Genomic DNA, 22,951 nt, shown 5'->3' on the forward strand with positions numbered 1-22,951 from the left:
TAGCCGATGCTTATTCCCCAGATACCGTCATTGCTTCTTCTCGGGAAAAGAAGTTCACGACCGTGGGCCTTCTACCTCACGTGGCATTGCTCGTCGGGCTTTCGCCCATTGCGAAAAATTCCCCACTGCTGCCTCCTGTAGGAGTTTGGGCCGTGTCTCAGTCCCAGTGTATATTGACTACCCCGTCCATGTATAAAAGGTTGGAGTTAAAGAAGCTAATTAATATTAACATTTTTAACCAGTTGGTTAAAAAAGAATTCACCCGTCTAATCATAATAGCTTGTAGTCGTCGTTGGTGTATACTCAGTGCGTAAGAAGTGTATAACCAATGATTACACTGATTCAAATTTGTACATTAGGGTTAAATTTTTTTATAACCTTATTAGGCTGCTATGTATTGTAAAAGGGAATTTTACAATGTATAATTGCCTATCAAAATAATAATCAATTAATATATATTTCTTGCATATTATATAATTGTTACATAATTAACGTATAATTTTTTTGTATATTAGCTAATAATTGCAATTATTTTAGTCGAGCGGCCGTATATGTTTAACGCCCTTCTAGTAAAAATCCTTAAACTTAAATCATATCTAAAAGAATCACTACTCTTTTGCGTATTGAATTTGATCTCGAAATATGAAAATGGAGAACATGAAACTTTTCTTCCTTTCTAGCCCTATGACAACTTGTCCTTCATTTTACATCTATAAATAGGAGCTCGATCTCATAGTTTTAATTCAAGGCATAGCAAATTTACAACACACTTTCTCCTGCATACCAAAAACTCTATTTCATCCTTAGCTTTATATCTCCTAAACATGTCTGACAAGTGCGGCAACTGCGACTGTGCTGACGTTAGCCAGTGCGTGTAATTAATTACTCCGCTTTTTATTAACTAACCTAATTTGACTGAATACGAAGATTAATGAAGAATTTTTTTTAAAAAAAAAAAAAAAATTGTGATCTTAAACATATAATAAGAATTTTGCGACTATAAGAATATGTTATTAAGGGTTGAGAAATTTGAAGTTAAATTATTTTGATATATAACAAAATATCTATTTGTCAAACGAATTAATAAGGAAATAGTGTAATTGATTAACTTCTAATATTAGTTGATATTTACGGTTTATCGTTTCTTAAGGAAACCAAAAACCTTTCTACTTTCCAAATAGCTAGAGGGTGATTTAATATTTTAAGTTTGATTGGTGTGAACTATACCGCCACATCTAATTCTTTGTCACAATTTGTGCGAATCTAAATAATTATATAGTTGGTAACTTTTATTTTTATCCACATATAGTTCAAGTCAAGAATAGTGCAGTCCAATTCAATGTCAAATCGATCTTTACGTCCTCCATCGACCAAGTAGATAGTTATTCATTTTTTTAATAATGTTAAACGATACTAGTATATATTAGAGCCAAAAAAATATATATATATAAATAGCCTTTTAAATATATTGATGCAAAGCAATATGTTTGTAAATATTGCAGGAGGAAGGAAAGCCAATATGATCTCGTCATCGTCGAGAAGAGGTACCTCTCCGAAAACAAGATTATCACTTGAAATAACAAAATTACCCCTATATATTGATTCATTATATATATATAGGGAGAATCTCCATTTTTTATAGTCCTCACATGAATTTTTTATTATTTTTTACCCCTACTTGAATTTTTATGACTTTATAAATTTTGCACACATTTTGGTAAATTTTAAAAACTTTTAGGGCTTTTTTTATGCCACTAAAAAAGAAGATGCCATGAAAAATGTTATAGTGGCCCCCACAAAGCATACTCAAACATATTTGAGTCTTTTATGTGAAAATATTATTAAACTTGTTTCAAAATATCATTGTTAAATACTTTTAAAATTAATCATTAATGTAAATAATAGCCCTTCCACCTCAATCGAAAAATGAATTCCCAAGTATGGTAATTAATTAATCAAATTTTACGTGAGCGAACTTTTAACATAGAATTAGCTAATAAATTACTATATTAAAAGAGGAACTATAAGATATCTAAAAATGATTGAAAAACATTGTACTTAAAGAAATATAATTTGATCTCGATACAATAATAATACTAGACAATTGCAAAAGTATATTTTTTACTTATTTTACTATTAAAGTATTTTGTAAAAAACTGGACAATATATTTTATATAATTTAGGAGTAATAATTTTTTTCATATTGAACTTAACTATTGTCTTAAATTATATAACATATTAATTATCCGTTATTTTGCAAAATATGTTTGGTAAAAAATGAGTTAGCCAATATGAGTTCAATTCAAAGAACTCAAATGAAATTAAATTTAACATATGAAAAACTCAAATTGGATCATTTGGGACTTAATCTCAAAAAATTAAATTAGAAGAGCTTTTAATTATCGATTTTTCCAAAAAAAATCTAATATATAAACTAAGAAAAATATTTTCCTTTAACATACGTTTTTAGACTTTAATATTTTAGAAGTCTTTCGAAAATGTCAAACTAATGTTACAAGAATAAAGAACCAAGAGCAGAATGTTTTTAGAAAATACAGTCAGACCTCTCTATAACGACACCCGCATATAACAACATCTCTTTATAACAACCAACTTTTTTCGGAACTGACTTTTTATATATTTTACTTCTCTATAACAGCATTTCACCTATAATAACAATAGCCAACTTTATAACAATATGCTCTTTGTAAAATTGCCCCGCATATAACAACTATCTTCTTTTTTTGATAATATAATAATTAACCATCTTTACAAAAATAGAATATCTATGATTACTAATAATAAATGTAGAGATTTTGACCAAATATTTGATCATTTAATACACTATTACAACAACAAAAATATTATATTAATATATATATTGTCATCATTAAATGATTTTCTTTCGTTATACAAAGTGTGATTAAGCTTAGGATTTGGCAATTAAAAATAAAATTAGATTTTATGCATTTTTTTTGCCTATAACAGCGAAATATTATTTAAATGTCAATGTTGTTATAGGTGTAGAACCGCCATTCTCTATATTTGAAAAATTTACGCCCAACGATCTTTGTTATAGAGAAATTTAATCTTCTACAAATTAAATTTTTAATGTCGATTTGGGCCCGGACTTAACACGGGCCAAGTAACACTAGTTTCTTTTAGACCAAAAGACAAAATTTATGTACGTACGCATTTTTGCTTGTGTTATGAAATTGGTGGTGTAATTTATTTCATGAAAAAAGAAGAAGAAAAGTTATCAAGTAGCGGAGCTAGGTTGACAGAAGAGGTTCAAATCGGATCCTTCTTCACTAGAAAATTATAATGTGTGGACATGTCAAAGTTTTATGCACATATATAAGCTGTTGAATTCCTTTGATGTTAAAAGAACTCCTACTTTAGTGACAAAGGGTTCAAAAATAGTATACATAGGTTTGATTCTCATATGTGCTACTTGGAGACGGATCTAGTATTTCTAAAATATGGGCGCACCACTTTAGAAATGAGATAAAAGAAAGTAATAAACGGGAATCTGACCTTGTTCTTCTGGGTAAATGACTCAACAATCAATCAAGTAAAAATTCAACATTTTTAGAGCACAGGGACCAACAGATATATTAAATCAACTTCAAAAAAATATGTACTCCCTCCGTCCCAATTTATGTGACACTTTTCATTTTTCGAGAGTCAATTTGACTAAACTTTGAAGCTAAATTGGATTAAATTAACTTAATATTTTAAGATTAAAAATTATATATTTGAAAACTACATGAAAAGTACTATAATTTGCAACTTTTCTCATATCAATTTGGTGAAAAGATACATCTTAAAATGTTGATCAAAGTTCATGTAGTTTGATTCTCGAAAAATGAAAAGTGCCACATAAATTGGAAAAGAGGGAGTACCTGAAATACCTAATTTTGCAGAGAGACCATTAATTCACGGGCACCCTAATTTGGATAGTAAATCCGCCCTTGGTGGTAATTAGTATGTTTTGAATTTTAAGATGAAATTATATACTGCTTCTGAAAAAGATTATAATTTAACTTTTATGGGTATTTTCTTCAGCGAGACCGTGGTAATGGACGTTGGAGCGGCGGAGCATGATGGGAAATGCAAGTGCGGCAGCAGCTGCGCCTGTGTGAACTGCACTTGTGGTCATTAAGCCCTACAAATTGCACAACAATAAATTATGAAGTGTTAAATGAATAACAGTACTTTGTTATCGGGTGTTGAAATAAACTTCTTGTGCTAAAGTCGTAATTGTTGCCAAAAAAAAATTAAGGAGTCAGTATATCTGTCTCTTTCGTCAAGTTTGTAGCACAACTTTTCATTGTTAAATAGACTATTACTTATTATAGTACACCATATTCTCTCCTGCTTCTTGTTCTTTTTGCACTTTCAAGCGCCAAAAGTTTCTATTAAACTGGAAATGGGACGCTTGATTTTGTTTGCTTGTTGAGTTTTATATAAACGAGACTTCTGTGCATGGATTGTTACGCTCAAAATTCGTCCTAAAAGGGATAAGCAGCCATGGCAATTATAATTTGAAACTAGTGTACTTGCCCGCACTTCGTGCGGTCGTAAAAGAAATTTAAAAATCATGGAAATCATAAATTTATGTTTAAAATATTTAAAGGAAATAATTTGGGACAAAACACCGTATGTTAAATATGAAAATACCAATCTAAATTGGTATATGAAAATTTGAATAAGAGAACCATATTTAAAAACCAAGCATTATTTTAGTGGAGAAGAATACTTCATAATAAGAGGAAAAATTCACAGAAAATGAAAAAAAAACTAATGTGATATATAAAAAATTCGCATCTAAAAGTATTAAATTTTTTACTTCAATATATATATATATGATGAGAAATTTAACAAAGATCCCAAAAATGTTAAATAAAGAAAAAAGTTTCATGGCAATCTAGCTAAAATATTTGATGAAGCTAATAATTTACAAATAAAGAGTTTAAATATATAACCAACAAATCTAACCAAATTGCAAATACTATTTATATATATCCACACAACAAAGTGCAAAGCCTGATAATTATAATTTTCATAGCATTGAGACTATAAGCTTGCAAAAGTTACTTTGAGTCATAACTTATATATTAGTTAATCACTTTTGAAATGAAAGTGAAATAGGAAGAAGCAATTCATATCCATTCAAACTAACCACTCCTTACTTTCCTTTCTTTGGTGTCCAGCGAGAAGTTTGCCATAGATTTAACGTCGATTTATCTTACTTTTGTATTGTTGAAAAATAACTTCAACTTGATAAAAAAAAATATATAAAAGAAACTCAAAATGCATATATATGCTATCCAATAGAGGACATTAAGCTTATTTATGGAGAGGAAAAATAAGAGCGTGACGCAAAGAATTAATCCTCCATCATCATCACATTCAAAAGGAGAATTCTTTGACAAAGAGATTGTCATATATACTATGGTAAAAGTAAGTTAAACATCCACATATCTTAACCAATATAGCAACAATGGAAAAAGACGCTTAGTTTTAAAAGCGCATGTATAAAAATATTGGTAAGATGAAATGAGGTCTCGCCTTATGTAGAAGCTTCAAATAAATCCCCATGCTGTACCAAAGCCTGCTTCCTATTGGTAGCTCAGATGAATGTGAGAAAATTGATGTAAACCAATATAAGCTCCACGACAAAAAAGAAAATGATCTTTTTTATTTTTTTTTATTTTTTTATTACAAAGATATATGAAACCAAACACTAATCTAACTCAAGAGATCAAATGATTGTGTGCGCAATAGAAGGTCAATATTTGATATTCATATGTTGAGTATGTGTATATATGGTTGTGTTCACAATTTAATGATGAAAGACTCTTCGTTTTGGTGTTTTCTTCCATTGCACCGATAGGTAATCACAGTATAAATTGCATTTTGTTCTTAAAAAAGTAGTGTGGTTATTGAGAGTGCGTGTGCATATAGCACTTGCAAAAATGTAAAATTTAAGTAATGCATCAATACAACAACATAATGCAGAATAGGAATTTAATTAGCATTAAGGTAATTAACATTACCTGGGTGGATTCAAGCTAAACGGTAAATTGGGCTTTATTATAAAGGGGAATCGTGCACATTCCTTTCATTCTAATGAACCACCGTTTTTATTCCATGTTAATCAATGAGTAGCCATAAGTTGTCCATTATTGAGCACAATAATTAGGAGATAATTAGATTTTTTTCATTTTATAATTAGAGAAAAGGCCAAAAAAAGGAGAAAAAATATAAATAGAAATGGTGGTCATAGAGAGGTGTCACATCACCTTGTCTATGCCTAACTTTATATTGTATATAGATTTAAGGTCTGGAATCGATCCCACGGAGAACTATCTCAATTAAACTTTCGTATCACCAAAAGTATCAATTTAATCAATTAACTTTCCGAGGTATAATATTTTAGATTTTTATATTAGACTAACAAAGATTAAATAACAAGAGTAATAAAGTTACTAAGTAAATAAAATGACTTTCTTTCGATAGTAAGAGACCTAGGATAATGATTTCCCAAACGTCGGAGTTGTTTACCCAGAAAACGGTTCAATTGAATTTGTGTTCGTGGTCAAGGAGACGTGAATCAGAGTGACCAGTAAAACAATAAAATATGCAGTAAAGTAGATATAAACGAAATGTAAATAAAGCAAAACTTAAAGATTGCCTGAGCGTCGGTGAAGCTTTGAGTTGGTGACTCCGGCTAAGCTACCAATCAGACCCTTGATGACTCCAAATTAAAGTAACAAGAACTTAAAACAAGACAAGTGTGGAATACTATTGTATATTTCTCTTTTGGATTTCGTGTCCTTTATAATGGAATGAGAAGTACTATTTATACTAGGAACTAGGGGTACACATTCCATGAATTGTGCCCTATAAATAATGCACATTAATGAGCAATTTAGAGAGAAATTATGCCTACTAATATCTCGTGGAAGGTGCAAAGCCTTTCTGTAACGGCTGACCGTTGCCATTCAACCGGCACCACGTCGTTCCTACGGATCACCAAGGACATGAACTATATCGCGCCCCCGTTGCAATTGAACTACCTTCGGAGCCACAAAATGCTGACCTGGAACTGACTCACTGTTACTGACATGTGTCATTATAATATTCGTCCAGCTTTGCTTATATGAATTCAGCCCAATACAGATAGTCCCCCCACTTTTTGGTAACTTGAACAGTTGTGACCGGGAAGTGGAAGAGGCTCGAGAATGCGTGACTGAAACTTTTCTGACGATTGACGAGACATATCCCACAGTGACCTGACACCCCCAGAACACGTGCCCCTTACTGAATGGGTAACGATCCGTATTCTTCTTTGCGGAGTCCCGAGGCTCATGATGACCTTTAATGGCTCAAGATAACTTTTGGCAACATCTTTTCCTATAAGTACACGCAACAGAAATCCCAATTCTCTCCACTCTTTCTCTCTTTCGATCGAAGTTCTTTTCTTTGCCAAAAAGGTATTTAATCAAGCACCGACTCCGGTCACCAAAAAAAAAAAACCCATATTTTCAATCCCCTATTCCTAAAGAGAAAATGGACACACCAGACACTTCTACGAACACCACTGTTCCTGCCGCCTCCACTTGTTCCACTGCCATGACTATGCCGCCTCTGATTGCCGTGGCCGAGCATCCACGCGATGGCGAAAGGGGGAACCCTCTTACTAAGACCATCGTGCGAAAAAGTTGGCATTGGAAAAATGATTTCACTGCCAAAACTGTCATATCGGGTCAGCCCGGAGTTCGTGACTCCCACGCTGGCGATTACCAAATTCGAATCACTGCTAGAGTCCTTCCTTACATAAAGGTCGACTGCCGATGGAGAGATGCTGAAATCCTCCTCCCTGACCCAGAATAAAGGGTGACATTTCACCGGCTAGGGTACTCGATACGTTCCCGTTCTCGATGAAAATTGGAAGTGGTGTTGACGAAATAATCCTTGAGATGTGCCGGCGCTATAAGGTGTGCATAGCTAATAAGTTGGCATTTTACCAACTTATCTATTCTTTAATCTTAGATTTTTGCTTTGTTTGATTGAGAAAATAGAGCATTTAATGTCGTTTACTTCTATTTACAAGTTTTATGTGATTTAGATGTGATCGGAAAGAAACCAGTGAAAAAAAAGTCAAAAGAGACCAAATTGAGGAAAAAAACAAAAAGTGGCTAAAAGTGCAAACAAAACTAAATATTTGGGGTTGTTTTGGTCATATTTTGATGTGGGAAAATTGGGGAGCTATAAGAGCATGACTTGGGAGAAATCATTCTCATCTTTGGTAGAAAACACAAGTCTTGAAGGCTAGGATTCCTACACCACACTTTGGGGTTGAAGATTTGGTTGAACACTTTCTTGAACCTTTACTTCACTTCTTTAGTTTCTTGCTTTGTAATGAACATATAAGTGTGTAGCATTTATTATCTTCACTTGAACCTTGTTTATGGGAATATTCATGATTAAAGTTTAGATTAAAACTCTTGTTTTGCTTATGTATTGAACGATTTTATTCTTAATAAAGTGAGTTAATGTTGTTTTAATTATTCTTGTTCTTTAGTGTTTTTTAAGGGAATAACTAACCCTAGGATTCGCCCATTTACTTCGGTTTAAACTCGGAAGAGGCAAACTCGGGGTTGGGAAAGATTAATTAACAAGAATTTGGGGCATTAACCCTCATCTAATGGAAAACGACCTAGGTATAGGCGACACCACTTGTAACCATATTCGGGTGTTCTTAATTCTCCTAATTGCTTTAGGGATATTCAATTAAGTAGTCTAGTTAGTCTTCGGAAGAAGATAATTTAGAGTCATTATCCGAGGCTAAGTAACATAAACTCGCCATTATTTGTAAATCGTGAAATACATTGGATCGTTACTTGAGTGTAGTTTCCTTTGTATCCATTCTTGTGTCCATTGATCGTTTTACTTGCTTTCTAGGTTAGTTTACATTTTCGTAATTAGTTATAATTATCTCTCTAAACCACCCTTAAAGTGTTTGGCTTAGCTGTTGTTGGTGATAATTCCTACTTTGTTTAACCGCCTATATATTGTTCTATGTGGGATCGACCCCGACTCATACTTGGGTAAATTATATTTCATACGACCGAGTACATTCTAATTAATAGAGTGGATTTGGACGTTATCAATTTTGGCGCCGTAACCGGGGAAAGCCTAGTAGCGAGATATGAATGTAATAAATGCAGGTCTTGTAAATGAATCATATGTATATATGCACGCTTGTATAATTATATATGTGATAAGTTCAGTAAATATAAACTAACCGGGTCCTGTTTTCTTTCAAAGATTATTGAGTTCAAGAAAAGAAATGGAAGCTAACATTGCTAAAGACGCAAAGAAGGCCATGGGTGAAAATGGCCAACTAGGGGCTTGGTACGCCCCTAGTCTTCCCTTTCTCTTTACTTATGCATTTTCTGTTATATGTAACTGATTGTGGCTTATATTTGTAAAGTTGTAAAACTCATGTAAATTATTGGAATCATTATGATTATGAATTAGTCTTCTTAAGACAACGGTGCTTACGCCGTTTAGTTCAACTTTAGGTCCCCACACGATTTTCAAACCCGAGCTTAGTATAAACGGTTTTTTGAAAGTAAAAGTGGCTAAGTAAATAAATCAATAAAGAGGATAAAATGGGGGGTTGCGTCATTACAGAATATTGTCACCACCTTCTTGAAGGAAAACCAAATTGACGTTTTTAAAACCAAAATAATGTTTCTTTAGAATTCAGTTTTCTAAAACAAATAGAAATTTTCTGGATCAAGCCCAGTCAAAAAATGAGAATTTTGGGGGCTAAGGCCCAACAAAAACCACATTTTTAAACCCCACTTAACAAATTTTCAGAAAAAAGGGGAAATTTTGGACTGAGCCTAGTAGCCGAAAAAATGAAAATTTTGGGCTAAGGCCCAACGGAAAAATCAATACATCTTCCTGCACTTAATAATTTTCAGAAATAAATAAAGTTTGGGCCAAGCCCACGTAAAAAATACAACCTCTTGATTACAAATACTGGGCCTTAAAGTTTAACTTCAAAGAAAAAGAAAGAGGTTAGTTTTTATATAAGGCCGGATCTCTCGTGTGTGTATATATATATATATATACAAATTGAAATCCATATAAATCATTTAAGTTTTAGATAAGGACATTCTGAAAATGTAGTAAACGGATTAACCTGAACCATGTATGAGTCAAGCATGAACAAAATCCATTCATTCCACACTTTAATAAATAAACTCTTTATCTTTGCAAAACCAGTACTTTCCTTATAAAAGGAACTAGTTGTATCCGGATATTATAAATCCGAACCTAAATACCCTATATGTAAAGGGGATATGCTCAATTTATTTCAAAAAATGATATGCAAAATGACAGAATTTATAATGCGGGAATAAAACACTAAATAAACAGTTCATGCGAATACACATACATTGAAATTCGAAGGTCAACCGTATAGTATGGATCCTTAATACTAGGGTACCTAACACTTTCCCTAGGGGATCACCAGAACCCTTACCTAAAACTTTGGATTAAGAAGGATTTTTCACGGTGTATGAAAAACCCTTCAAAACTGGTTTCCTAATTTCCTATAAATTAGGTGGCGACTCTTTTAAAACAAAGTCTGAAAGAGCACTAACGAGTTCGAAGTAGCTTTTCCGAGGGCTAACCCCGCCTGCGAAATGCAAAACGTTACAAATGCCATTCAATAATGACCAGTAAAGAGAGCAATAATTCCCATTAATATCGGCTGACCATTGCCATTCAACCGGTACCACGTCGTTCCTATGGATAACTGAGGACATGAACTATATCGCGGCCCCGGTGCAATTAAACTACCATCGGAATCACAAAATGCTGACCTGGAACTGACTCACTATTACTGACACGTGTCATCATAATATTCGTCCAGCTGTGCTTATACGAATTTAGCCCAATATAAGAGTAAATTATTAACGTGTTAACTATAATCTCGCCGAACTATTCTATGTCAATCATGAATCTATCCGCACCACAAATATCTTTCGATCAAGTGTAGTAATTTTCTAAAGTTATTCTCTCGAACATACGCTATTCAGAGGATGCACATCAAAACTTCGTTATTTCTAAACCTGCTTTTACATTCAAGTAGTTAATCTCTTAACGGCTTAGAATTGACATTGTTCAATCTCACAATCTTTCTCAAATAATGCAAGCTATAGCGGCTCCGTTAATCACGGTCCCTTCAATTAACAACAATAAATACGTACTTGAACAAATAGAGAAGGAAAACAACAACTCTACTATATCTGAACACAATCACGAATTTATCCAACAAATGGTGCATTAAATTAAAGTCCTAGAGAATATATCAGGTTACTCATAATATTGTTTAAGACATAGCATAGAATTCCATAATAAATAAGTAAAAGAATGAAAAAAATTGAAAGTCTAAGCCGAATCCCCGTCGCTTTCTCCTTGCGTGTTCTTGCCTCCAAAGTAATGTGTGTATCATTTCACAAGACGTTTCTTGGGTTGTATATACGACCCAGGTTGTATAGGAAATCGTTCCAACCCATCCAAAATTGGACAGAAAAAACTGAAGTTGCACGCTTGTGGGCTCATACAGCTAGGAGGTTGACGAGCACCTCCTCGCCAAAGTTCAGCAGCTGCACGCTATAACCGTTAAAATTTCTTCGCAAGACTTCACTACTTTGCCAAATTTCTGACACCCCTAGCAGGCTTTCCTGGCTAGCGGAGCAAGCAAATTGGCCTCCTACTGCTCTAAGGAGGTGGTTACACGTGCTTTTCCATTTGTTAAGTCAGAGGGGTTTAAGCACCTGTAAGTTACAGCTTAGGGGGATAACATAAATTAGGCATAGTTTAAGTATGAAACTAATAAAAATGTGATAGTCTAGAGGTATTTTGATACATTATATGTTTATAAAAGGAACGTAAAATGTCATATTTGTTGACACCTGATTTTTCACCTCCCGTAATTTATTTTGATAGCTCGGAATCCTTGGATAATAAATAAAATAATTTGCACACTCACAGAGGACCTGAAATATTTTTGCATAATTATTCAGGTCAATATTTTACTTCTATAAATTAATAAGGGAACCCTCAAGGCTATATTAATATCCAAAAATTTACTAGCATTTTTACAACATTTTATGAAATACTTTTTAAATTTATCAGTTGCAGAACAATTTTAAACAATTGTTTATTATAATTAATCAAAATCAAGAAATTAGATAAGAAAGCAATTAATCTTATTTATCCAAGGAATTCAAGTGATTAAGAGAATTTACTATTTTACTCCTCGAGCTTTGAATTTTGCTTGTTTATGTATTTATTTTAATTTGACGAAATGCCTTTGACAAAATTGTAATTTGGTTTTAACTGCTGTATTTTTGCATAAATGACCTCGTCGTAATTGACCAAGTCATGGTTTAAGATAGCTGGGGTCATTTTGCAATTTTAGCCCCTAAATAGCTTTAATTGAGATGCCTAATCCATTGGCAAATCAATTAAGGACATTAGCGCAAATTAGTTTTAATTGGTGGAATTAGTACCAAAATAAGGCTACATTTGCAATAATTAGATATATCGTTAAGGGTATTTTTGCATTTTTTCTTGTCACACAAAGGCTATAATTGCAGCATTCATTTTATTTTGGGTCAATTTAGACCATGTTCGTGAAAAATAAATCTATTAGCACCTTTTTAAAATTATTCACATTTTTTATTCGGTTTTCTTTTAATTAATTAATTTATAATTACTTATCTCAAACATTTGCCCATTTTACCAAATACCCGCATTACCCCTATGTGAGTGTATACGTGTGATATACACCCATATACATGTAATTTATTAAAGGGGTTGACAATTTTTTTTAAAATCATATGTACATATTTAAAATGGAGGGACATGTTTTAAAAAAAAAATTGGGCCGAGCCCAGTCCAATCAGACTCGACCCAGTCCACACGTATGTATATACGCCCCTCAGTTCACCCGCCCCTTTCAGGGTCATTATGCAACAAAAACATTTAGGGGCTAGTTTTAACCCTAGCGCCACTCCTGTTCCACCACCTACCCGCCTCTGTTCTTGGTTATGTCCCATCGGTTGGAGGCGTAATATGTGGAGGAGGGGACGAAGCATTAAAAGCTTCGTCCTTCTCTCACCAGAAAACGTCCAAACAAGCCCTTATGTAAGTTGTTGCTCTGTAAATTTGTAATATATACTCCACCGTCGATCTTCTATTGTTTGGGACGATCTTGACCGTCGTTCATTTGTCCCACATCGACGTTTGTGTTGGTTGTTTTTGTTCTGGGGTTTCTATAAATAGAAACCCCTATTCACGAGTAAAGAGTCGAAAAAAAGAGGAAAAATTGAGTTTTGAAATTAAGATCTAATTTCGAAACCTTAAACTGCCTAGTATAATTTTTAGGAGGTTTTAAACTTAGATTTGAAACCCTTCAGTTGCTAAAATTTATTTTCTTGCTTTGTTTTCTGGTATTGTGGTTCGAGTTTGAGGAGGGTTTGTCTTCAAATCCGTTCTTGGTTTCGGCTGCGTCCAAAAAAGCTAACTCTCTATCTTATTGGCAATTTTGTTAATTTCTTGCTTATTTTTATAGTGGTTATTTAGTCAAATATTAATTTGATAAATTTGTTAGTTTCTTGATTATTGTTATGGTAGTTATTTAATTAACTTAGGGATTCCTGTTAATTTATTGCTTACTTTGGGGTGGTTGTTTAGTGAAATATCAATTTGTTAATGTCTGTAAATTTCTTGCTTTCTTTGGTAGTTGTTTAGTTAAAATTACCTTGTTAAATCTTGTTAAAGCCTACTGTTTATTTTTTTTTTCTAGTTTTGGTGAGTGGCTTAATTGAATGTTGTCTTGTGTATTGATCTTTGTCCATGTGTTTTGTTGTTTTGTCCTAATAATTATAGCAAGTTATTAGTGAACCTCTTAGTCTCATTTTTGACTTGTTGGTCTTTTAAATGGTTCTGGTGAGGTGTTTTTTTTTTTTTTGTGATAAGTGTCAACTGTGATTTTATTGCTTACTTAGATGATGAAGTATAAATTTAAAATAAAAAGTGATGCAGGTTAATCTCACTGGTCTCTACTGATTCAAACTAGTAGTTGTGAATTACTTAGTCTAGATATCACATAGAGTTTAAGTTTGCTAGTTACTTACTGATTTGAATGATTGTCATAAGAGTGTTTAGTCAAAACATGATAAATATTAAGCTGTCAATTTACTGCTTATTAAAACAAGTAGAGTTAGTTGTTTAGTCAAAAAGATGATGAGTGTGTTTGATGTTGGTTCACTGATCACATAGGTATGAAAATTTTGGGTGAAAGAGTGATTGTGGGAAGGTTTAAGTCTAGATTGGCTTGTTGTTGGTTCACTCACCATAGTTGCCTAACTAAATGGACCTGTCATGTGTCTAGTCTACTAGCCTAGCTTGTTCACATTGTTATTATAAGCGGTTTAATGGAGTCTATTTAATGTTAACATAAGTGTGTGTCATTTTACTGCCTTCTACTAATGTGTTTTGAGTGATTTGCTTGGTTGATCAAGAGCTAAGTAATAAAATGTGAGTTCTATGTCATTTCTTCTTTTCTCCAAAAATTGTTTATTGTAAAAGTTATTTTGGGTTGATATTGACTAATTAAAAAGTGGAAAAGGGTCGGTCTATATGATGATCTTTATATAACTAGGTTCTTTGTACTTCTTTTTAAAAACATTAGACTATGGCTTGTAATTTTTATAACACTAACACTGTGCTTTGACTGCCCTGGTATCGTGATTGCAAAAAATGATGTTTTAAACTTTAAAGCCTGACATTTATTTTTACTCAAAATACCAAATATGTTCAATTATTTCTCTGCCTAGGTCTGAGTGGAACCTGTTTTCTCTTCTACCTTATACCTATGTGTTTAACCAATATGGAGATGCCTTGGTGAGTGTCCTATAGTTTTAGTGGATCTTCTTCATGTCTAGGTGATGTTATGGTCTTTTTTGTTTCCCCTGTTGGTTCTATTTTTTTTTCCTGTTATGTCTGTTCTTGGCAGTACTGTCTGAATTTCCACAAGTTGTGTACCTAGAGTCACTCATTTTATGGGAGGGGCATCAAGTGGGGGCTTAGACCGCTTAACTTTGGGATGCTGTCTATTCTTTTCTTCTTGTGTCAATGCCTTTCTTCATGTGATCTTTCTTGTCTGTCCTAAATCCATCCCTGGCATTCTATGGACTCTTGCTTACTTATTTTTAACTAGGTGATAAGTTTTATTGAACTCATTTTTTTAAAACTATAAATTGCTTCCTAAGTTGTAAATTCCAGTTAGAGTATAATGATGAAGTGGCTAGCCCAGTTCTGTGACCTAATGTAGTTTTCATCTTTGATCATTCTTGGGACCTTGACTTAGTATTACTCCTGCATTCCTCTGGATCACATTAGGGCTAGATAGCACACACTTGTTTTTATTTTATTTTTGTTGTCTGAAATATTGTCTGAACCCCATTTGTCCATGACTGTGTGTCACACCCCAACCTTGGTGAGGCATGATTGACACCCGGCACCTTACGGAAACCGAGCGAACCAACTGATAACTCTCATCCTCTATGTCTCAAACGGCAAAACAAGGCCAAAAAGGCCAACTATGAATATAAAATCATGCATACGTATTTATGTAATGGGCCTGCGATGTCCACATATCCACTAATAAGACATAACTGAGCTGTACACAGGAATCAGTCTGCAAAGCCTCTATGAACATGACTGAAGTACACAAGTTGGGACAGGGCCCCCGATATACCCTCTTGTCAGAAAAAAAAAACATATACAACTCAGACTCGACAATGCTCCCGGAAGAGATGGAGCCCACCAATCAAAACTGGTACCTCAAAGCAGCCCTCTTTGCGGAAGATCCTCGTCTCGTCTACTTCGCACTCGCGGCCATGAACGCAGCGTCCACAAGAAGGGACGTTAGTACGAACAATGTACTGAGTATGTAAGGCATGAATAGTAGTATGATATCAGAATGAAGATAACATAAGATAAAGTAAGTAGTTATACCTCGTACTCTTCTTAAGATCTCTGTCATGTAAACTACTCGTCTACAGGAAAAAACATTTCATACACATCCATACACAACATACATACATATGCATTCACATACACTTACTATACATACATCTGTCATATCCGTACTAGGCCCTTTCGGGGCTCGGTGTCATCTGTACTCGGCCCTTTCGGGACTCGATGTCATCCGTACCCAGCCCTTTTGAGACTCGGTGTCATCCGTATCCGGCCCTTTAGGGACTCGGTGTCATCCCCAACTGATCAGTGGGATGAAGTGTATACATACATACATACATACATATACATAAGAATACATAAATGAAATCAACATCATCATCAGCATTATCATTATCACTATATCATTCCTTAGAAGATCAACTATCTTAAGGCGAAGTCGACGATGTCATGGGAGTCTCGAGAATCATGAGCTTAGATAGCATTGAAAATAGAATCATTATCTTCGCTATATCTCACCTCGAAGGGACGAGTAACATGAGGTGAGACCACCAACAATAAGTAAGATCAAGGGATTCATGGAATGGCTCAATAATTTCATAATGCTCTCAAATCATAGCTTCGGAATTTCTAGAATAGAATCATCATCATCGTCACAATCATTATAGAACATTTTTCATTTAACATCATAAGAGCTTTGGAAATCTTGAATTCTTACTTTTGGGAATAAGAACGACATAGAAATATAGACGGAATCCTAGCCTAAGAATCATGCCTTTGAAAGAAAGCGACTAGCCTTAACATACTTTCGGTCGCCTTAGTCGTTCAACGTTTATTCTTCCAAGCTCACAACTCTACACATAAACCATCCATATTATCATTAGGCTCAATATCATACACTTGTCTCAAGCATTCAAATGAAATCTTTTTAGAATCTACCGAAATTCGGGCAGCATCTCCCTTATTTATATGCCTAGTCCGAAATCACAATCCAGCAACCAACCAATGACAACAACAATACCAACATCAACCACAATACTATCAACACCAATATATTCCATAAAATGTCCCACACGACATTTGTCCAATTTTTCAACCAACCATAACAACATCCATAATACCATAATCAAAGAATTATATTCAATTTAATCTCAAATTAATCCAAAATTCTCTTTCAAACTCACCTCATGGCCATCAACTTCAATTCAACTCTTTATGATTTTTATCCTATGATTCTTTCCTCTCTAAGAATTTCTAAACTTTTATATCATCTCAATCACGTAAATAATAATAGGAAAAGCATACCTTATAGTAGAAGAACTTCACTTTATTCACCCCTTTCCAAGATCAAGTTCATTGCCACCTTGACGAGAAACAAGAACAATTACCTTCCATGGATTTTCTTTGAGTTTTTTGATGTTAATACTCTCTCTTGATGATTTGGAAAGGTTATGGAAGATTATGGAGTATTATGGAAGATTAGGGAAAATTATAGAAAGTTATGGAGAGTTATGAAAAATTATAGAACTCTCTAGAAGAGTGAAGGATGAGAAAATGGTGAAAAATGATGAAAGTTAATGGGTTAGAGGGGTATTTATAGGTGTGTGTTGGGTCGGGTTACTGTAGCACCCGGTTACTGAAGCAGCGTTTTTCTGCTCCGTCCGCCTAACTTGTAACGTCCATAATTCTCTACTCCGATGTCATATCAACGAGCGGTTTGTTGCGTTGGAAACTATACTTGACGAAATTCATTTTAGGCTTTTGAAACACCTTAAAACTCCTAATATACTAGGAGATACACCCTTCCAAAGTTGACTAAAAATCTGCCCAAAATTCTGCCAACTTTTTTTCAAATTTTCGACAAATTTATTTTCTTTGATTTGCTTGATCCTAGAGTCTGCCATAGCTTATTATATGAACTTAAACCCCCGTAACCATAAGGTTGGCACATATAATCTCATATATCCTTGAAGGTAACTCCAGTAACCGTACTTAAAACAACCATCAATGCTGATAAATTTCAACGTACGAAACTACGGGGTGTAACATTGTGTGTGTTGTTTCTTTTCTTATACTTTGCCTTGTTTACCTCCCATGACATAGAACTAGGGCCAAACTGTTGTGATTCACTTGTAATTCCTAGCCTTGTGTTTTTTTTACCTATCCTACACCTATGTGACATTGCCACTGATCCTCTCTTTATTTGCACCTGTGGAGTGAAACCTGTTCCTATGATCATGCTGTGATCTTGTCCTAGTTGTTGTGTCTGTGTGCAATTCATGACCTTTAGACCCTCCCTCCTGGCCCTGCATCTGTTTTCTGTTTGCTAACTTCACTTGTGTGCTTGCACTTGTCTTCTTTTACCCCTATGGCCATGAGTTGCATCTCTATGACTAATTTATTGCTTTTCTATACCCTGTGTGACTCTATGTAAATCTCCAGTTAGCTGTCATTAGTGACCTATGTGTTGGACTCCATCTTTTGGCATACATGGCCTGCTTTGAACACCTCTTGGGCAGTATGAGTGACCACCTGTTGCCAAATTAACTGTTTTTTTTTTGAATAGTTTGTGCCATTTGATGTACACTGTCTATTGTCCCACTCTTTTGGTCCTTCAGTTGCTTAGATTCTAATTCCCATCACTTACAGCTTTAGTGTTGTTTTGTATTAAAATACTAACTCAGACTGCCTATTTGAAGAGGTGCCAGTGTACTATCATTTGAATTTGTTTTGAGCACACTTTGCTTTAATCAGTGTTTTTAATTAGGCATGTTTAAGTTGAAAGCTTAGTATATATTTGAGGGACACCCTGTTGCTGTGACACTTGACTTATCTTGTGACTCTTAATCTTGGTTGACTAGTATTCTTTAAATGATCAGTGTTTCTTTGTAGCATTTTGGTCTATATCATGACTTTAACTTTCTATGCTCCCCTTTTGTCCTATACTGGGTTGGTTATTTTTTAGATGGGTTATGGTAATTCGGGGTTGTCTAAGTCTCGCCGGTGTTAGCCATGCCTGGGGTTCTCAGAAACCCCTTGAAACTTGTGCGACATCGGGAATACGGGGCTAGGACCCAGTCCCATGCCATACTAAGTCTTAAAATGAACCATTGACACAGTTTGAGATATGGAGGGACAAGTATAGGATTTTTGCATGACCTATATATATATATATATATATATATATATATATATATACACATGTGTATGTGTGTGTCTTAGTTATTTTAGTGATAAGAACGGTTAAATATAAACTAACCGAGTTCCTTTTTTCTTTTCCTCCTCCACTTGCATGACCATTCGGGTCAACACCAGCCTCAAAGGCCCAATAGGACTTCTATTCAAATTAGGATCGAGTCCGTGAAGGAAATAATAGCGAGCCGAGCAGAAGGCCCAGTCATGGGTGAAAATGGCCAACTAGGGGCTTGGTACGCCCCTAATCTATCTCTCCTCGTCATTTTTTTTTTATATATGTTCAATTCAATGTATTTGTAAAAGTTGTATTAAACTCATATTATAGTGGAACCTTATGGTTTGAAGTAGCCATCTTAGGATAATGGTTCTTATGCCGTTTAGATGACTTTAGTCCCCTAAGCGAATTTTCAAAACCACGATCAACTCCGACGTTTTAAATAAAGTATAAAACTGGATTTCCAAGACTGTTTTCACATAAATAAGTACTAATCCGTCTCTTTCAAAACTAAAAATGGCAAATATGATTTAGTGTTAACAAAATTCAAATTGGTTATTCAAAAGAAATTTGACAACTCTTTTCCTTTATTTTTTCTGAAAAAATGCAAACCCGCTTCATTTAAGTTTGTTTTAAAAGGAGAACCTTATATGAAGGCCTCAAGAAACAGAATTTTGGGCCCAATGCCCATAGATGATTTTGACCCAAACAGTTTGGTTTTTATGTCACTCGTATAAAACTCCAGAATGCTAAAAAATTTAGGCAACTCTGCACGTGATTTTCAAATGACAGCAAATCGGATTTTTGATAAAACTGGACTTGCATTTTCTTGAAAAAAAAAAGACTAAAGTAAGACTCGGTCCTTTATTTTATTATAAATTTAGGCTAAATAAAATGCCAAAAGGTGAGTCTATATAGCCACTATATACAAGCCCTAAAAATGGAAAAACTCCTTTTGATATAAACCGTTGTAATATAAGGAATTTAGGATAAGACTGAACGTATTAAGACGGATCAACCCGAGACGGAGTATGAGTATAAGCATAAGTCATAACCACTTTCTTTATAAAACCCCTAAAAATATATATTCCTTATATAAAGGAAGGTTATCTATATTCGTATATTATAAATCCAAAACTACGATACCCTGTATATAAAGGAGATATGTTCAAATTTCTTTTCAAAAATGATATGCAAATTTTACAAAAATTTACAGTTCTTTTGCGGAAGGTAAACACAAATTAGACAGTTTAGGCAAATACTCATACTTTGGAATTCGAAGGTCAACCGTATAATACAGACCCTTAATAATGGGGTGCCTAATACCTTCCCAGGGGATCATCAGAGCCCTTACCTAGAACTCTGGATTACGAAGGTATGTTCACTGTATTTGACTAAACCCTTCAAAATCAGTTTTCCTAATTTCCTAAAAATTAGGTGACTACTCTTTTAAAACAAAGTCTAAAAGAGCACCAATGAGTTTGTACTAGCCTTTTATGCCCTAACCCCGCATAAAAAGCGAACCGTTACAATATTGATGTTTTTTTGGCTTACTTTCTAGCTCTTATGCACTACAAAGAAAACGAAAACCACAGTACATGAAATTTTAGACAAAAAATACTCTTTCCTTCCCATTTTATATGAAGGTATTTGACTCGATACAGAGCTTAAGAAATAAAGGAAGACTGAAACTTATGGTCTAAAACAAATCATAGAAATTTGTGTGAGTAGAAATCATTTCATTAAAGTAAAAAATTTGTTACATCCTGTATCTTAGAACTAAGGTTAGACTCATATCGTTAGAGTTTTAGTGAAAAAACTGAAGGTTTGAACGTTTTCCGAAAATGGTTGGCAGGCCTACTTCGGGAAACCATAACCCCTTTATTAGTTGAGAATTTGGAAAAGTACCCTTAATGAAAGTTGTAGGACGTAGAAATACCTTTCCAACCATATAAGGAACAGGCCTATCATATATCAGAACAAGGAGATATGATCGTCTCAAGATGGCTAATAGTAAGGCGCTTATGATTCGATAGAATCGGCTTAGTCTTCGATACGTCTTCCTTCCATCCCAATTTCGTGAAAATCCATTGAGAATTTGAGAAAACTTAAAACACCAAAGTTGTATCCCTTTGAAATATCTTTCCAACGGTATGTTGTGAAGCCCAAATGGAGCTTTGTGCTAGGAGTTATACCCATTTTACCGCAAGGTGTCAGAAATGGCCTAGGGCTCCGCCCCAAGCCAAAATGATAGAAAAATGTAAAATTCATCAAGCCCTATAATATAGGCCTAGTGCGCCACCCTGGGCGACGCACTAGGCCAAATTATGCCTGAAATGTTTTTTTTTTTTTGAACTTTATATGTACCCAACTCCGAAAAAACTTTCCCACTTCATTCTAAACCATCTGTTTGGAGAGAAAACACCCTAGGGCTTCCACAAAGCATCCAAGGTGAGTTCCTACTCAAACCCCATTGATTATTATATCAATCTAACAAAGATTAACGCTAGAATCTTGTCACACCCCAACTTTTGATAGGGCATGATGGGCACCCGGCCCTTACTTAGGGCCGAGCGAACCCGCTGATCCTCGTGATACTCATAATCTTACTGGACTCCTAAATCAGGAAATGAATGCATAATGTAAGCTTTTAAAAAAAAAACATGCTTTTCGTCCTTCTCAAATCAAGTAAAATCTGTAATCATATGAAATCTGTAATATAATGCATAATGATACATCGGCTTACAGAGCCGCTTACAAGACTGGCATGTTATACACGTGACTCTGTCTGCAAAGTCTCTAACATAAGTCATGATACCATAACCTAGATACTCTGACTCGGCAGCACTCCGGAAGGAAATGGAGCTCGCCAATCCAGCTGGAACATCTTCTGCTAGTATCCTCTACTCATCTGTATACACCTGCGTGGCATGAAACGCAGCCCCCCGAAGAAAGGGGGTCAGTACGGAATATGTACTGAGTATGTAAAGCATGGAATACAGTAAACAGAATCGTGCTGAAGTAAGGAGTATAGAAAAATAGTACAGAACGAGAAAGCCACAAGGCTTGCCTTTGAAACATAAATCATGCATGTCAATATCATATCCAATTCATTATGGGACTTAGAAACATAAGTGAATAGTCATCTTGTACATATACATATATAACGTGTCCCGGCCCTCTAGTGAGGGACTCGGTAAATAAAATCATCATATACATATACATCATGTCATCATATCATCATATATATATATACCGTACCCGGCCCTCTAGTGAGGGACTCGGTGAATAGAATCATCATATGCCATCCTGGCCGCCATCCCCATATCATCATATCATCATGTCATTATATCATCATACATATATACCGTACCCGGCCCTCTAGTGAGGGACTCGGTGAATAATGCAGTGAAACTGTGCACGAATACATACCCGGCCCGGGACTCGGTGAAAGATATAATTACAGCTAGCACGAGCAGAGTAGTGAGAAACCATATGCATATAAATCATCATTTCAGACTCGATAGATAAGTAAGTAATCACGCTCGAGCATTAAAACGATAGTCATATTATATCCGTTCTAATTGCCATTAGGACTACGTTAAAGAGAATCTTAGAGATCGTAGATATGTATCAAACCAATCCGAGCCCGCCCATGAAAAGTTACGGGCATTGTTCGCT

At 34.6% G+C, this 22,951-nt stretch overlaps 1 protein-coding gene across 2 annotated transcripts in view; it reads left to right on the top strand.

Moving 5' to 3' along the window:
- Nucleotides 1-722: 722 nt before the first annotated feature.
- LOC132031247 (metallothionein-like protein type 3) overlaps nt 723-22,951 on the top strand; it is a 50,299-nt gene continuing 28,070 nt past the window's right edge. Inside the window, exons 1-3 of one of the 2 annotated variants that reach the window (XM_059421132.1) lie at nt 723-874; nt 1,503-1,544; nt 4,069-4,175. In XM_059421132.1, coding sequence (XP_059277115.1) covers nt 825-874; nt 1,503-1,544; nt 4,069-4,165 — 189 coding nt within the window. In that variant the 5' untranslated portion in view covers nt 723-824 and the 3' untranslated portion in view covers nt 4,166-4,175. Of the gene's footprint in view, nt 875-1,502; nt 1,545-4,068; nt 4,176-22,951 lie in introns of those variants that run through there. The other variant, XR_009408212.1, reaches the window with a different exon arrangement.

The sequence above is a fragment of the Lycium ferocissimum genome, chromosome 9, assembly GCF_029784015.1.
Source record: "Lycium ferocissimum isolate CSIRO_LF1 chromosome 9, AGI_CSIRO_Lferr_CH_V1, whole genome shotgun sequence".
NCBI classification, from domain to species: Eukaryota; Viridiplantae; Streptophyta; class Magnoliopsida; order Solanales; family Solanaceae; genus Lycium; species Lycium ferocissimum.